The following is a 17,958-nucleotide window of genomic DNA, read 5'->3' as shown; positions in this document are numbered from 1 at the left end:
GTCATTTTGATCAACTTCTTTACCAGTTGGATGTTTCGATATCAACAGAAGTTTCGGAGGCGAGACTTTGCGTTGAGAATCCGACATTTTGTTTTCTCCACTGAATAAAAGGCTCGATGTAAAAAACCAAGTGTGTAATCGAACGAATTTCCTCCTCTGTCGATAACACCCTAACTTTTTTCTGACGAATTTGAGTACCACTTTTTATCGCTTCTCCTTTGCAAATTGAAAGGTTCAGTGTCCCCTCCTTCGTGATCAAGGCGCAAATAGTCGAATTCGCTGACAAGGGTGCTTCCACTTTCGTCAATTCCTCTCTCATTTGTCAACCAGTCAAAATAGAAACAAGCTTTTTCCCGTGCACAATGATTGTTGAAGATACCACGTTGTGTTGAGCTATGATTCCCACAGTTAACTGTAAAAAAATTGTAAGATATTTAAGGACACTGTAAGTATTTAAATCGATTACTGGACAATCGAGCAACTCCGATAAAAGTTGAGACTTTTCAAAACCTTTAGCGTAGTAAACGGCTCTTGGGTTTCTTAAGCGAACGCTTTGGACAATTTGTGTTAGATAAATGTAAGGATAGTTTTCAGAGTTCCAATCTAAGCCATGTAAGTTTTTAGATAACCAACTGATTGAAGTTTTCTGCGGATTTGTCAAATCGGAAAATTTTGATGGTGGTGAAAACAAAACACAATCGTTGTAATCTTCAGTACATATACCAAACTCTTTAACAATAAATTTTTCTTTCCTGTGACGCAAACCTTCAAGGTCTAACACAACTGTTTTACTGCTTAACATTCCAACAACATAAATTTTTGAGTGGAAAACTTTAATATACAAACAAAAAAGAATTCCTGTCAGATGTCCAGTGAAACAACTATTAAGCTTCCAGGGAAGCATGTACGAGTAGCCGGGTCCTTCATTGTAGAGCTCCTGGATGAAACCACCAGCGTCATGCAAAATTGCGTGTAATCGTAGAATTTTGGAGTTGTTTAGGTATGAATCTAAAGAAGAGTTATCTATTCCAATAAGTCCTCCGTAAGGTCGAAGTTTCAAAGCATTATCATAATCAAAGTTTTCCTTTTGACTAAAGTATTAACTTGCTGCTAAGAAATAGTTCAGTCTAACTGAATTGTTTGGGTATGTTGTGGCTAATAACAAATACTTCTCATGGATGTTTTTCAAACAATATCTACAAACTATTGGTTTATCAAGACGCATTCCGAGTTAGATTGAAGTCGACTGAATCTGAAAAAAAATAGACACTTTTGATTTTCTCTATGAAAAAATTAAATCAATCTAATTCATAGAGGAACAGATTACAAAACTAATTGTCTGCTGCAGTTGAAAGCGTTAAAAGTAATTAAAACATTTTTCATGTTTGTCCTCGTTCATTCGTAAAACAGTGACATTTTTATACAAACTCTCTTTCATTAGAAAGTCAAACACAACAAAAAAGAATTTGTCTATTATTTCTGTTTTATAGCACCAGTTTGAACATAAGGTATTGTAAATAAAATAACAACCCACTTAAAATGTTCTATATTGATTCTTAAAATAGCTTTCCGGAAAGATAAGAACTGGCTGGGATTACACGAATACTTTCAAATCTGTCTTTATTTTAGATAAGCTGAGTACACGTAGCATAAAAACAGCAGACACTAAAGAAAATATCTTCTCGTCCATATAATTAAATGTTTGTAGAACACAAACACTTCTATTTACGGTAGCAGACCACCCACAAAATGAGTTTTCAGTTCTTCGCTTAAACCAGATTCTTTAGATTCAATAATTCATAAGTAAAATATTTATATTCTGTCTCAATCGTTGGAAATTGTATTGATATAGGTTTAAGCTTTGATAATTCTTGTTGATAACAACTAATCAGATTACTTCAACAGTAATTAACTCATTAGATTTACCATATTCTTCTTAGATTTTTCTAACAGTCTTTTTTTTGGTATATTTTACAGTCTTCATCAATTTATTCAAGGCCACTTATACGATTGTAAACAGACGAAGATATCACTGAAATCTTAAAATGTTTCCCATTGCAATTATACTAAAAGAAAAATCTTTTATCAAGGCAAAGACTGGAAAACTGTGAAACACATGGCATTGCCTTCGATTTCATTCAGTCTTTCAGATGTGAAAAAGCGTCATTTAAGGGAGCTCAATATACTCTGGAATTCGTTGCGGGCTGTACTCGTGAGTTTATATTTGACTCAAACGTTCTGGGAGATGATATTAGAAGAATTCTCTATGATTACGATGTTCAAGAAGTACCTATCTACGAAAATCAGGAAGAATATTGGCAGGATTTGGAGCTCATTGAAAACTTTTGGAAAATTCCAGCTATTACTGAAACTCCAGATTCAACAACCAAGAACTTAGAAAACTCGATAACATCTACAACAATTTCAACAAGTTTAATCAAAACACCCGAATGTAGTAGGCTCGTGGCAACCAACAGTCTTGAAACGCCGCCTGTCAGTTCTTGTCTTGCTCCAAAAAAACGTAAACTCTAAACTAGTCTCCTAAAACCTCAAACAGTTATAATCTTTTGAATTGCATTTGCTCAACCTTGATAAACTACTAATAATACAATAAAACATTGTTCGTTGTTTTGTTGATGTTTTAATTGTTTGTTCGTCTCTAGTGTTCTCTCATTTGATGGCTAAAAGTATGTTCTGAAAAAAAAACACTTTCATAATGACAAATTCAATATGTTTTCCTGGCAGGACTCTTGGAAGTTTGTTAGTACAATATGTTTTCCCGGAAGTTTTTATCCAATTAAATTTAAATCTGTTAGTTCAAGCGCAAGACATAAGCAGATTATTTACTTCCTTAATGTTTCTATTTTTTAAAGTATAAAAACAAGTGTTTACACTGACAGCTACAAAACGTCTTTCTGTACCGCTACTGTCATGAGAAAAAGTAAAAAAGAAGGAACAATCGTCAACCGCTGGCATAGTTTGTTTACAAATCAAACTCAAACTCAAACTGAAACTCAAACAAATTCTTATAATTTTGCTCTATTGCTATACAAGTACTGTGTTAAACTGTAATAACAAAACCACCCAATGCAGACAGTTGAACATGTAAACTTATTCAAAAATAAATCATAGACACTCTCGGTCGATCGGTCTCCCAATCACAATGGAATACGTTAACTACTCGTGTATAATGACCTTCGGCAGTGACTATAGTAGTTAGTCATAGTATACATTATATTCTAAAAATAGATTGATGACACAGAGAGTTCTAACAACAACACATGCATAGCAACAACCACTCACCTCCTTGCCTATTACTATATTTTATTCTCATGCATCATCAAATAAAGGGTTATAAGAGTATTTGAGAGTACTGACTGATAGTAACAGACATAAAGAATACTACAAACAGTCAACAACCTATTGATGACAGTTTTTGGTTATAAAACATTTGATATAATCTTAGTACCAGGTAAAATGATGTCCGCAAAATATTAACATTAACACCTGCAACCCAGCGCAAATTGTGTTTCACACAATTTTAATACTTCAAAATTTTTGAATTTTCCCGAAATTTTTCAAAGTTTTTTTTTCAATGATTAGGCCCACCAGGTGAGATGAGGTCAGCAAAAAATCGCCTTTGAGACCTGAAACCCAGCGCAAAATTCATTTCACACAATTTTAGTACTTCAAAATTTTTGAATTTTCCGAAAATTTTTCAAAGTTTTTTTTTTCAATGATTAGGCCCACCAGGTGAGATGAGGTCAACAAAAAATCGCCTTTGAGACCTGAAACCCAGCAAAAAATTCATTTCACACAATTTTAGTACTTGAAAATTTTTGAATTTTCCCAAAATTTTTCAGTTTTTTTTTCAATGATTAGGCCCACCAGGTGAGATGAGGACAACAAAAAATCGTCTTTGAGACCTGAAACCCAGCGCAAAATACAATTTATGCAATTTTAAAACTTTGAATTTTTCATTTTTTTTTTCAATTTTTTTTTCAAAAAAATTTTTTTACTGATGAGGCTCACCTGGGCTGATTACAAAATGACAACCACTGGAACAGCAGTGCTTTTTCACGACTAACATATAAAACAAACCAAACCTACCAAAAACGTCAAAAAATTCAGAAATTTGCCAAAAATGTGTCTTACTGGGCACGCAACGGGGGGGGGGACATTTGGGTGTTACTGTGTTCGCAACGGGGGGGACACGAAAAAATTTTTCGAAAAGGTGATAGTTTTTGGCGTTTTCCACCGCTCTTGCCAAAACGCCAAAAACTATCAACTTTTCGAAAAAATTTTTCGTGTCCCCCCCCCCCGTTGCGAACACAGTAACACCCAAATGTCCCCCCCCCCGTTGCGTGCCCAGTAAGACACCTTACTACTAGTGGTCGTGTAGAAACCTTACCTTACCTTACCTTTTATGACTAGTGGTCGTGTAGAAACATGACACCAGTTAACTGCTTCGAAAATGATCATTCTCTTATATACCCTTCCCCAGATTATTGGGTGCACGTAACAGTTGCAACCTCTCTCCACCAGCGCAAAATCCTTTTTGACACATATTACAGAGCTGCATATCAACACACACATTGCAGCGGAAGGTGGCAAAACTTTATGAAACGCTAAAATTTTGACGTCACCGAATAATCCAAATTCTTCTCAGAAACAATCTACAAACAATAATTGCTTCAAAACCCGTTTGAGACCAGTTGAAAGCCGTTTAAATAACTTAGATAGAGGAGCGAAAAGATTTTGGCGCGCTTTGGATTTGACTTCCAGTTAGCTGACGTTGATTAGAACACAATAAGTTATTTTAAATGAGTAAAGTAGATTGTCGAAAAATTATTGAACTAATCAGGAAAAATCACTCGCATTGAATTCAAATCAATCCGACAAAAAATCAAATAAGTAGATTATAAATAACCAAAAAATAGCAGATAACCTCGTTCTGTATAAAAATTCGGATCTTTTTCGTTTGTGTATCCCCCAGGAGTTTATGCAACCCCCAGTTACACAGCGCGTTACATTACATAATTGGTCATTAATGAAAAAATACAGCATGTGTGAACGGGTGTCACATATAATATGCACCCACTAAGCTGGGGCACAAACTGAAAGTATCCAATGACTAAAAACAGCTAGCAAGCACAGAAGAAACTTTTCCACAAAAATTGAAAATATAACACAATTTCAATTTGATGGCAATATCGATTGAGATCAGCAGTTTTTTATGCGAATGAATCCCAAATCAATCCTAAAACAAAATCTAGCCAAAGCTGCAAGCAACAACTTTGGCAAGTACTTATATTAGAATTGACTTTCAATTTGATTTAGAATACGTTCTAAAAAGTGGAAGATAAAAACCCTGCTGGCTATTGGTGTCAAAAGACTTCAATTTATTAAAATTTTGTATGCTAAGCCTATCGTGATGGAAAAAAATGCAGTCTCAAAACCAGTATTCGATCTAGTGAAATTTTAAACTGCAGTGCATTAAGATTAATGAGCTGAATGTGGCCACTTTTTGGACCAAGTGCTATCAGCACTGTACAAGATTGATTTTTTTGCCATTCACCATAAAAACGGTTCTACCATACAAGTAGCCGAATAAGAGGGCAATGCAATCGTAAACCCATTCTATTGAAACAGTGTGTAAGAAAAGTCAGGAGTCAAACGTGAAGTGAAAATCGTGTCAAATGGAAAACGTGATCGAAAGCTAAAGCGAATTAACAAAGCATAGGAGGATAAGTCCTGAGATACCACCAAACGAACTGACAAAACTTCAGACTCAACAGTCACTATTTTGCCTGCAACATCAAACTATGACAGTCAGCAAAGCAGATGAACCTTTATAGGCAAACAACTTAAAAAAATCTTAAAGCAATTAAAAACTTTTGAGCAATTAATAATGTTTTATTTTTAATTAGTGGCGTCAAAGTAAGAAAAAACAAAAATTACATGCTTAAAGCCTTACTCACAGCATAAAAAAAGAGCAAGATAATTCATAATACAGCTATTAGCATTTCGATTAGATCAAAAAAGGGTTATAAAGAATAACGGCAAAACTCAAAAATATGCAAGAAAAGCATTCATAAAAGCCCAAGTATCCAAGTCAAGGAAAACGAGAGCTAAAGATGAAGCCAATCCTTAACGAAAAATACGCCACACTAAAAGGCCGAGAAGAACTTTTATTTTAGACTAAGCAAAAAGACCACAAAACAAAGCAGCAAAAAACGGACAATACTAAAAAATCAAAGATTATGAAAAGCAAAAGTATGAAAGTTATAAAAATCACCCTTATGAACAAGCCTTTAAATAGATTTATTTATAATTCAATAAAAACCGATGATGTTCTTCATTAAGGGGACTAAGATATTAGAGAACTTAAACGAACGATCAAATTAGGCGAAAACTCAAAACTATTTTTTGAAAACGAATAGTGTCAAGGACATGAAAAATAATAAGAAATCATATCATTAGAAACTAAATGAGCAAACAATGGCAACTGTTATTAGGGCGGCTTAGGGATAAAAAAAATCGAAAGAACTACAAAACTGGGCAAAACTCAAAACATCATTGATATTTTTGACAAGTTGTGACGAAGTAGTTAGAATCTTCAGATATCAGTTGAAACTATTACATAGCTTTTATTACCTCATTAATGTTTCAATGAGACCAGTTATTAGTGACAATAAGAAACAGGACCACAAAAATGGGAAAAAACTAACAAATCACTGATATTTTATATAAACAAACAGTGTCTACAAATAAACAATTAACTGACCTTTGATGAACTCATAAATAATATTATGCATTATAAGAACACAAGTATGACCTTTTGAAACCATTTGTTGAGAAAACAAAAAAGCAGCAAAAATAGAATTAAATTGCAGCACGTGAAAAAAAATGCTTTCAAAAACCCAACAATTCTTCAAACAACAATCTCTCACTCCAACTCCACTAAAAAATAAATTGAAACAAAATCAAGTTTCAAAACTACTTGTTTTTCCCTCCTTTTACTTCTTCAGCATGATTAAAATAACCACTGTAATTTGACTTATCATTGCAATAAAATAGTCGAAAAAAGTGTGAATAGATCAAAAAAGAGCGCACAATTACAATACAAAGGATTTGGAAGGTATCGGTGCGCTGTCGTTTTTGATCTGTTCGCCATTTTTTCTACTTTTCCATGTCAAATGAGAGCGCTAAAATAATATTTGTCGAGAACCCAAGCACACACGCACAAAAAAAACAACACATAAAAACACATCACAAAAAAACACACTCGAGAACGCACATACACACAAACATACAGGATCTCCTGTGGTCAAAAAACCCATTTTAGGTGGAAAAACATTACTTATAGCCCATTGGTAATCACTCTTAGCTAACGGTCCATTAAGCGAGGTTCGATTGACACCTATTTAGTTTTTTTTGTCCCAGCGTATTTTGATCATTAACCATCTCGATTTGTGCTTCAGTTATCAGTTGGAACCATTAGATAGCTTCTTTACACCTATGTATTGATACAATTTAGCGTTGGAATGTTCATTATATAGTAAGAGAAATTCAAAATTAGATTGTAAAAAAAGCTGCAATGCGATTTCATTGTTGATTTCGGGGATAACCGCAAAAGTCCCAAAGCATTTTGGAAGTATAACTTGAAGGCTTGAATTTAGAATTCGGTTTAGAATTTGGTCGATAAAAAAATCCAGACATCTGAAAACTCAGAACTAAATTTTCACGCTCCTGGGTGGGCTCGAACCACCAACCTTTCGGTTAACAGCCGAACGCGCTAGCCGATTGCGCCACAAGAGCTGTCGAAGACTTTCATCAGTTCATGCAAATTCTTAAACTGAAAGGTGCAATGTTGGACTCTCATGAAGGTGCACTGAATGTTTCCGACTGATGAACCATGCCCCCACTAATATACATTCACGCCAATAGAGGCAGCTAATTGAAAGCTGATCTGTTCAAGTTGATATACTTACCTGTTTGTGTTTTTCGTCGAATGACAGGAAAGCGATAGCCTGTCCAGCAGAGGCAGTCACACTCGACGCAACTCCGAACACTCCTCCAATCGCATGGCTCCCCAGACTCTTCACCCCAATCCCAAGACCCTCCACGAACTCTGCCGGGCCTAGGATTGCGCCCTAAATCAAAACGAAAAATTAAATTGAAGTGTTTCTCATCATAGCTCCCCCAGCCACGTGGTTAGTGGGTATATAAAATTTGTTGGCGTGGGTAGCTGACAGAAGTCACGGACCGTTGAAGGAGGCTAGCATAGTAATATAAACGGTAGGCTAAATCTATAGCTCCAAAAATTGAACAAAAGAAATTATGTCTTCTAAGGCATATCACCCACTTCCAAGACTCGCTTAAAGCTCTAAAAGAAGTTCTCGGCCCTTGCGATTTACCATATTATACGCTTCTTGATATGAAATATTCAAATAGTTCAGACGAAAAAAAATCAAAATTAAAATAATACTTCATTTGAGAGCAATAGAACATGATTACGAGACGCATTTTTCGAATAATCACCTGATAGGGTTCATAGAAGAGGTCAGTTCCTCCCTCTTTGATTCCCAGAAACAGCTTTTGTGGATTCCCAAGAGCATCCAAATTGGCAAAGAAGTAATAGAACTGCCGCACAACCTAGAAATACACACATTGTTAACGCGTCTAGAGCTGTCTGAGATATTAATAGTCGATACGATACATTGCCAATAAAATAATTTTGGGTTGTTTGTTCTGACATCAATTGGCACCCAAGAAGATTTGAGAACGCAATCTTTTTGATGAATAAACAATGCAAAAAGTCCCAGTGCCCTCTGTGTAATCCAGTGCGCTCTATGATCTGTACAAAACGTCAACAAAGCCCGATATAGACAGAAAAATAAAAATACAGACCACAGACTGTCGAACAAAACTGCTTACTAAACTGGCATGCTATGGTGTATAGACAACAAAGATACAGAAATGATCCAAGAAGATTCTGAAAATTATCTAAAGCGCATCAAGAAGTTCAACTTTCCTCTCCTCATCACACTCAAGAAGCCGCCAAGAATCTGCATTTATTAAATAAGTCTCCTTTCTTTTAAAAATTCTTCGAAGTGCGAGGGAGCAGTCTTAAGTGGGTAATAAATCATTTGGAGAGTGATTCAAATGATTTTTAAATCTGAGATTATTTAGAGTAAGATTTTTAAAAAAAATATCAAACAATTGAGTAGAAAACTCTTTTGCCCACTGTTAGATTTTGTGTGAAAAAACACAGCTTGATTTTTAATAAGGAGTTAGCGAGTTAATATTCCGTTGAAACCTCTATTTGCAGAATCAAATGTACTAAGACTATGAGCCATTAATTTTGCGGAGTAAAGCGCTCACTTCTGAGGTAGAGTTCAAACTATATCTTTTGTTTTATTTCACTTTAAAGCATGACAGCAGTTTAAATGCATATCATGATCAACTGTTTCCAAATATGAAGCTAGCCCGGAAACTGTCTGAAAAACGTACATCGGGATTGAAACAGAAAAAGAGAAAAGAATGTCATTGTAAAAATTGACATATAATTTGTGTCTAAGCGACAAAACGTAATCTAATTTTTATGCGTATTCAGTCATATTCTCACATTAAATTTAAATCAGCTTCCAAAAAAGGCTATAAGGGTTATCACTAATGCCAGCTAGCAATCGCTCTAATGAACTTACATAATCTAATACAATATTACTTTACGACAGGGACTTTTACGTTCGGTTCCATTGATTTTGCTCTTTTCACTTTGACCGTATTCACTACATCGCGTATTAAAAGGAATGAAAGAATTTAAAAATCATTCAATTGAAACACTGAGTGAGGTACGTCAAGATCCACACGTGAACCTCGTCACTTATGTAAAAACGGAAAACGTCACTAAAAAGTAATTTAAAAAAACTAGAGAACAAGTTAAAAAGTTAATACAAAACAAAAGCTAGACCTATCGACTAACGTCGGATGAAATGCTCTCCAACTCTCGAAACAAGCGTGGAAAATTTAATTTATAAGGGTGTAGCTTAGAAATGACATGAGCGCAAAAAAATTCCCCGATGGTGCTGGAATCATTGACCAAAAGGTTGGCGGTCTGAAATCCTGACCACTCATCTTAAATAGCTTTGCTTTCAACTCGCTCACAGTCGCTTTTATCAGGGAACTTGATTTCAGAACGAGAGCAACATAAATCACTCAAAAAAGAAGAAATGAAATGTGAAAAATCAACTCAAGATGTCAAAGAACGTTCTAATGCAAAAGCGCAAAACCTGTCATGCAAAAATTTTGCATAAAAAGACCAACATGTTTACAGTAATTGCTTGAAATTCTGTCCGAGAGCAATTAATAATTCATCATTGGCCTATGACGTTTTTCCGTTACAACTGCTATATGAATAGTACAAAAGAGAAGCAAAAAAGACAGTCTAATAATATGCAGCGGGGCGCAAGTTATGAAAATTAAGATCGCAACGATAGTTATTTAAAAAATTACCACACGGTTGTTATTGCCCACTCGACCTTATTAAACAACTCGGTCTCGCCTCAGAGTTTGACAACTTCTTAATGGCAATAACAATCATGTGATATTCATTCCTCAGCAAAATAATGGTGAAAATAGTGCACCTTTTTAATTTTGAGGTTTTATTTGGCATTTGTGGACAATAGTGACCATTCCGCGTCTAAAATTTAACTTTATTTTAATGATGCCCACGGTGAAAAGTCAGTACGTAAGTTATGGAGAGCTGTGACGAAACGATCATCAATTTCTCCACTCGTATTCAAGGACAAATGTAATCAATGTTAACAAATTTGAGCATTTAGTTCAAGAAATCGTTCAAAAAGCCAAAAACTGGACAAAAAGTCAAATGGGTCAGACGAAAAATTGGTCGAGCGTAAAGTTCCATTCAAAAACCACGGGACTACTATAATTGCTACAAACCTCGTTTGGGAGTAAATAATAACATTTAACATGTAAAGTGTTTTATTTGAATCGTAATGAATTTTGAAAGAAGTTTTCAAAATCGATCTTAAAAAAATTTCCTGCTGAGTACGATTTTGAAAATGACTTTCAATTTTTATTAGTAGTTGTAGAATAAGATTTGATGTTCGTTTTTCGGGGTTTAGCACCCATTCAGTTGTTCAAGTTTGTTAGTTTCTGATTGTTGTTACAGTTTTCACATTTGCATATAATGCGCTAGGTAAATTTGTTTTCCTCTGTGTAGCGATTACAGAAACAATGACAAAAAATTCTCGACACAAACATGTTTGTATTTTTACACAAGTATTTTCCGTGTTTTGAACACTTAAAGCACTAGGTTGTGCAGAATTTTTGTTGGGTGGAACAACTTTTGTCAGTCCTTACTAGTCGATTTTGGCTTATGTGTAGTTCTCCTCGACTATGTTGACGGGTAGTACTTTCTTGAACGCATTCTATGTTCGAGAGTTCGACGTCAAATTGACCTTCTTTCAAAGCAATAAGGTACAATAAGTCATGCATTTCAAAACAACGGAGATGAAGTAATTTTAAGAGTTAGAAGCCAGTTAATGTTTCGATTTTCATTACAGTGCAAATAAAAGGTTTTGCAAAAAGGTTTCAAAATATTTGCAAATGAACTAGTGAGTAACATGGGACCACCCGTACTGAACTCCAAGTGTTAATCAGTAGTGGGCAATTGTAAATGCAGTCTTCCATGTAATATAATTTGCCCGCTTTCTCGCTTGAAATGTGCTTCTTTCAAGCGTATTAGAACGGCGCAAAAGACAAACTTCCAACAATCCCGGTGGCGCAGTAAGGAGGACAAACATCTGGAGAGAAGGCGAGCGTGGGTTCCATCCCCGTACCGAACTTCATTTTCGCACATGTATTAAGACTTGCCAAGTCTTGGCCAAGTCTGACAAGTCTTAAATGTGTTATGATCATAGCTCTGAATCATTACTGACATCTAGACTTGGAATTAGACTTGCCCAGTACTGATATTGACTTGGCGTTCAGTACGGGCATAGTTCATTTCATTTGATCAAAAGGACATTTCTTCCTTCTCATATAAACTTTTTAACAAGCCCCGAAAGAAATCGTCTTGACAAATGCGTGTTTGGTTTAATGGATTACCCAGGTTGGTTTCTCTAGTTAGTTGTTCATCCGAATAGTTCAACATTTCACCTTGATGGAGTAATTGGCATTTCGTCATTGCGCTATAGCTTAAAGCTGAAGAACAGTCGGTTGACCTTAAGTGAAACGTTGTGAGAAAACTTTAAAACTCTAAATGTTTGCTTGAAAAGAACAATTTTTCTTTGCTGTTGCAGTCTTATCGCACAAGATTCCAATTTGAGTGTTGTCTTTGATTCAATTTGCTGTTTAATTGTTTAATTCATTAATTTTTTTTTCTATTGTTATCACACGGCAATGGAGATGGAGGCCACATCAACGTCAACACCCATAGCTCCAGAGGTTGTCGTGAGTACTATTCAAGACACAGAAGTAAGTGTATTGAAAAAAGAAATCGAGCTCTTGAAAGCAAAAAATAACATACAAGACGAAGAAATTAGGGAATTAAAGGCAAAGCAAAAAAACATTAATGATCGTCTAAGAGCGCAAGAGAGATACACGCGCAAGGACTCGTTGCTAATCGTTAATCCGCCCTTCGATGCTCGACAAGTTTTTAATGTAACACACGAAACTTTGAAATTTTTTGGGAAATTCTTGGGGGTCGAAATTACTGAGGACAGTATCAAAGCGTGTCACATTATTCCCAATTCTGGAAACGAGTTTCAACTGCCAACAGTAATTTGCAAATTTATTTATTTTGCCGACAATCAAAGTGTCTATGAAAAAAGAAAACGACTCAGAAAAACAAAAAACAGGATAAACAACAAATTCATCTATCTAAACGAGCCCCTTCCACAATATGAAGCTCAGATCAAAAATGAAGCAAATAAACGACTCAGAATTGCAACACTGCAACACACAATTGCGCAGTCTCGGTTTTAGTTGAAAAGGGTAGAGAAAAAGCAAAATTCGTTAAACTTAACGAGATAGAAGACTTGGACTCAATCAATGTTATAAAACCAAAAACCAGTTCGAATTATCTTCTACCGACGACGCTATCAAATCTCCTGCACACAAACGACTTAATATTCAAAAGGAGTAGAACAAATGACATCTCACGAACACAATAACTGTAATAACAAGCTAAAACATAAATCAATTAATTTTGTTTGGTTTCTTTAATGTGTATAATATGAGCACAACTTAAGATTTAGGGTAGAAACTTTCGTCAGCCTTAGGTGCGTAACTTTTTGATCCTATTATTAAAACTGTTTTTAGCTCATTTCTTAAGTTTTGTTTAAACTCCATGAAGTCAGCTTATATATGTATAAGATGACCTCAAAATCAACTAAAAGTCTTTAAAAATTGTTTCAGCACTCTGCTTGTGATTTCCGCATGCGGCGGCCTGTCGGTTGTGATTTACGCAACCATGCAGACAGGGCGCAGGAGACCAAAGAAACAGAACGTTTTGATTTGTTGTTGGTGATTTCTGCAAGCAACAAATAAAAAAAACAATTAAGCACTTATATCAAAATAGTTGTTAGTTTTATGCCAGAAGAAAAAAACCAGACTGCAACGGCAGGGAATTGATAACGAAAAGTGTTTCTACGTCAACAATGACAAATAAAAGAATCTGTCATCCAAGAAAGTTCCAATTTGTTCTTCAAAACATTCGATCCGTATCTAAGAACCTAGACGAGTTGGAAGTTTACATTAATAGCATGTCTCAGAAACCCGAAGTAGTTTGCCTTGCTGAGACTTGGTTAAATCCTAGCTACAACAATAACTGTTTTTCTTTGAATGGATATCAAACAATTATATCCAGCAATCGTAAAAAAAGAGGAAGAGGTGTTGCATTCTTCTTAAAAAATAACATAAATTGTCAGATAGTTAAAAAATTAGAAACGAATTCCGTTCAACTACTAACAGTCGCCATCAAAACCATAAAAGAACAAATCTGGTTCTCATGTATTTACATGCCACCAAATTGCACTAATGAAGCCAATTTCTTGACGGTTGAAAGATATCTCGACAGCCTAATGATTGACCCAGAAACAAAACACGTACTTTGTGGGAATTTTAATGTTAATTTTTTAATAAACAGCAAAAAAACCTAAAGTTTAAAAAACCTTTAAGCCGGAAACGGTCACAGAATATCAAACAATAATGAGCCAACGAGGGTATCAAATGGCAGAGGTACGCTCATTGACGCAATATTTTCTAACTTTCTGATAGAAACAAAAGTTACATCAACCTGTATAACAGATCATCACACGGTAGAAGGTTCCTTTGACCTCGATGGCAGTCCAGAAAAGTATCTTAAGGCTCTAATATGCAATTGGCATAACCTAGATAATCCAACTATCAGATAAAAACTCGAAAAGGATCTCAGATATCAATTTGAGGTCCACAAAAGCAGTTTAGAACTCTAACAATAGACAACGCCTTCAAAGAAATTCACGAAATGCTAACTGAAGCATTAAACAAACACCTCCCTGAAAAACATCGTAAAAGAAAAAACAACAAAAATTGGATTGACAATGAGGTTAAAAACTTAGCGACGAAAAAACGTAGTCTTAAGAAACTGGCAGATGCAACTGGAAGTCCACAAATCAACGAAAATTTTCAAAAAACTTGTAAAAACCTTAAATCGCTCATTAAATCTAAAAAACAAACTTTTTATCAAAATCTACTTAAAACTGATTCAGTAAAAAACAAAAACTTTTTTTCAGCTTTATAGTTCTTTAACCGGCAATTCAGATTCCTCTGAAATTTTTTGCTCACAAAATAAAGTAGAAGAATTCAACGAGTTCTTCTCAAACATTGGGAAAAAATTAAATGCGGAATTTTTAACAGGAAGTGCCCTTACAATAGAAAACCAGAGTCAAAGTATGTTTCTAAAATCGATATCTGAAAATTACGTAAAGTACGCTATCACCAACTGTAAAAACAAATTTAGCCTTGATTGCTATAAATTGAACTATTTTTTCATTTAAAAATTTTCGGACTGCTTAACAGCTCCTTTACAACTAACGTTTAACAGATGCATAGAACTTGGACAATATCCAGAGAGTTCGAAAATTGCAAAAGTTATACCGTTCTTCAAAAATGGAAATAAAGATGACCCATCAAATTTCAGGCCCATTTCGTTGCTACCAATTATAGGGAAAGTCTTTGAGCGGATTATATTTGATCGAATTTAAAAAAACTATCTAAACGTTTTTGAAATTCTCTCAGATTCACAATTTGGCTTCAGGCACGGGAAGAGCACAGTTGATGCCATTGCAACCTTAATAGAGGAAATAAGATCAAATCTCCACAACAACAGCGAAAAAACCAAATGCACCTTTCTAGACCCAAAGAAAGCTTTCGATACTGTCGATCACAACATTCTACTGCAAAAATGCTATAGATATGGTCTACGTGGTCCAATACAGACCATTTTAAAATCATATTTGTCCAATCGAATGCAATATACTTTAATTGGAGAAAAAAGTCCAGACTGAAGCTCATAGAACTAGGCGTGCCACAGGGTTCAATTCTCGGCCCTCTTTTGTTTATTATCTACATGAATGACTAGAGTTTGTCCCAGAAAAAATCGAATGTTATTTTATACGCCGATGACACTGTTGTGAAGAGCAGAAGTTCTGCATCGAAAATTGACGATGATTACGACAAAGCACTAGATAACGTCAATGATTGGCTCATAAAAAATACACTAACGCTGAACAACGAAAAAACAAAAAGCATGCTTTTTGTAAAGAAAAATAAAAAAAATGTTGTGTCGAAAACATTCATAAAAAACACTAAAATTGAAGAAAAACAGTTTCAAATACCTGGGCATCACGATAGATAATGAACTACGTTTCTCAAAGCATGTGGTCACAAAACTTTTGTCGAATTGTTCTATCTTTTAAAAACTGAGAAAAGTTTTGGGAGAATCACAGATGATAAAAGCATTTAGAACATACATAAAACCAATAGTACAATACGGAGTCTTGATATACGGGTGAACAACAATCACAACAATTAGGGAAATAGACAAAGTTGTCAAACGTATCGTGCGGCTAATTTTTCATCGAAAAAAGTTTGAAAGCACTTACGAAGAAAGAGTAAAACATAGGATCTATTTAGCCTCAGAGTTACATGCCTATGAGGTACTTAAGCCAACACTAAAAAACATAAGGGGACAACGTAATATTTCACTAATTTCAAAGAGTTTATCAATGCAAAACTGCCTTAAAAAAGCAAGCGGTTGATTAAAAACAAAATAACTCTAGGTAAAAATCTATTTCACAGTTTTTCAATAATTGTTAGGATAAGTCGGGTCTTAAGAATGCTTCTAGGTTACGATGATGAAATAATCGAAAAGATTGAAAACATGTCCAATAACGAAACAAATAATTTCTGTCATCAATTTCTAGATAATTATACTTTGGGTAATGAGGACATAGTCAGACTGTTGTAAGAGTTTTAATATCACTACTCAAAGGCGATCCAAAATCAGAATAATGTTTTTACTGCTACGTTTAGTGGTACCTTGAAAAACAATGCTTCCTCTTTTTTTTTCATTTTGGATCACTTTCATCCAGATAAACTCAATGAGACACTTGAGAACGGGCCATCGGCCCAATAGTGCTCTCCCACAGTCAAATATGTGATTGTATTTGTACAGGTAATTTTGAAGCTACTTAATGACTGATGGAAACAATTTATTCTTATTATTTTATACGAAAAATTCTATTAAACAAGACTTCGTCCGTGATAAAATCTAACCTTGAACAAAGAAACAGAAAAATCTTGAGTTGAATATGATGGATATCTATTTACCTCTAAATCAATTGAATTATCATTGGTCTAAAATTTTTGAGGGATCTTTTCAACAATTGCCCCCCCCCCCTTTGCAAAAGGGGTGGTTATTCTTGAATAGAATTTAAGCGAGCTATTTATTAACCAATCAGAGACGATACTAATAACTTTCCGTGTATGCTCATAATGTGTTAAACTGGATAGAATAAAATGCGCCATGCTAGGGCAATTAGCCGAACCGGAATACAAAGCGAAAGAAATTTCCGACTGGCTTCGCCGCGATAACCGACCCGCGATTTCCGGATTACATCCCACAGCGCGTGAGAGGCATGGCCGTTAACAGCGGTCTGCAAGTCTGCAATTGCGCTTAAACTGATATTCGGCTATCTAAACTGTAGGCCAACTAATATTGTGGTAAAGTATAGCACAAAAGGGGTGGCGATTCTCTACTAGGTACAAGGTGAGGGGGGGGGGGATCCTTTTTGAGAGATGTGCCTAACCTTTGTAATGGTTTTGCCTCCGTTAGCAATATTCGACATTATTTCTACGGCAATCAGACTAACCTGATTTGTGTAAAACTTCTGTGCTTGGTTCATTAACTGTTTAACGGTCATAAATCTGTTCTTCCTCTCAAAATATGACAATTTGATACATGTGTCGTGTTGTTCTGTTAAAACGACGCCCAGAGTTTGTGTAATTCCATCTATGAATGAATTGTCGATAGGCAGCAACGCTGTTTCATTCTCTCCACGTGCAAGTGACAAGCTGAGTAGCATCTGCAATACAAGCATACCTTACAGAGACCAACCACAGCACGTAGCTGGAATTTCAAGTCACCATGGTGTAGTGGTTATCACGTGTGCCTCACACGCACAAGGTCCGCGGTTCGAGCCCGCGTGGTGACAATTACTTTTTGTTTGATTTAACTGATTATTTATATTCTGTTCACTAAGCCATTTATAATTCCCAATTACAAATTATATGATGTTATTTATATTATTCCACCGTCTCAGTTGCGAGGAAATAAAAGAATGATGCAGATCATTTCAACGATATACTCAATATGCGCTCCAAAAT

General features: G+C 35.2%; 2 protein-coding genes and 2 non-coding genes across 5 annotated transcripts in view; 1 reads left to right on the top strand and 3 right to left on the bottom strand.

Moving 5' to 3' along the window:
* Window positions 1-17,958, bottom strand: part of LOC142350401 (intermembrane lipid transfer protein VPS13A-like) — a 229,852-nt gene that overhangs the window by 14,349 nt on the left and 197,545 nt on the right. The window contains exons 42-44 of the mRNA XM_075402248.1: window positions 17,445-17,657; window positions 8,545-8,658; window positions 7,995-8,156 (exon numbers count right to left, since the gene is read on the bottom strand). Coding sequence (XP_075258363.1) covers window positions 7,995-8,156; window positions 8,545-8,658; window positions 17,445-17,657 — 489 coding nt within the window. The remainder of the gene's footprint in view (window positions 1-7,994; window positions 8,157-8,544; window positions 8,659-17,444; window positions 17,658-17,958) is intronic.
* Window positions 1-17,958, bottom strand: part of LOC142350883 (polyribonucleotide 5'-hydroxyl-kinase Clp1-like) — a 438,433-nt gene that overhangs the window by 406,331 nt on the left and 14,144 nt on the right. The window lies entirely within an intron of this gene.
* Trnan-guu (transfer RNA asparagine (anticodon GUU)) lies at window positions 7,748-7,821 on the bottom strand. The gene has a single exon. It is a non-coding gene; the product is annotated as a tRNA-Asn (tRNA).
* Window positions 17,714-17,786, top strand: Trnav-cac (transfer RNA valine (anticodon CAC)). Its single transcript has one exon. It is a non-coding gene; the product is annotated as a tRNA-Val (tRNA).

Source organism: Convolutriloba macropyga, chromosome 12 (assembly GCF_964194025.1).
Source record: "Convolutriloba macropyga chromosome 12, txConMacr16.3, whole genome shotgun sequence".
Classification (NCBI taxonomy): domain Eukaryota; kingdom Metazoa; phylum Xenacoelomorpha; order Acoela; family Convolutidae; genus Convolutriloba; species Convolutriloba macropyga.
Note: the sequence above shows the minus strand (reverse complement) of the source record. Positions and strands in the feature narration are given on the sequence as shown.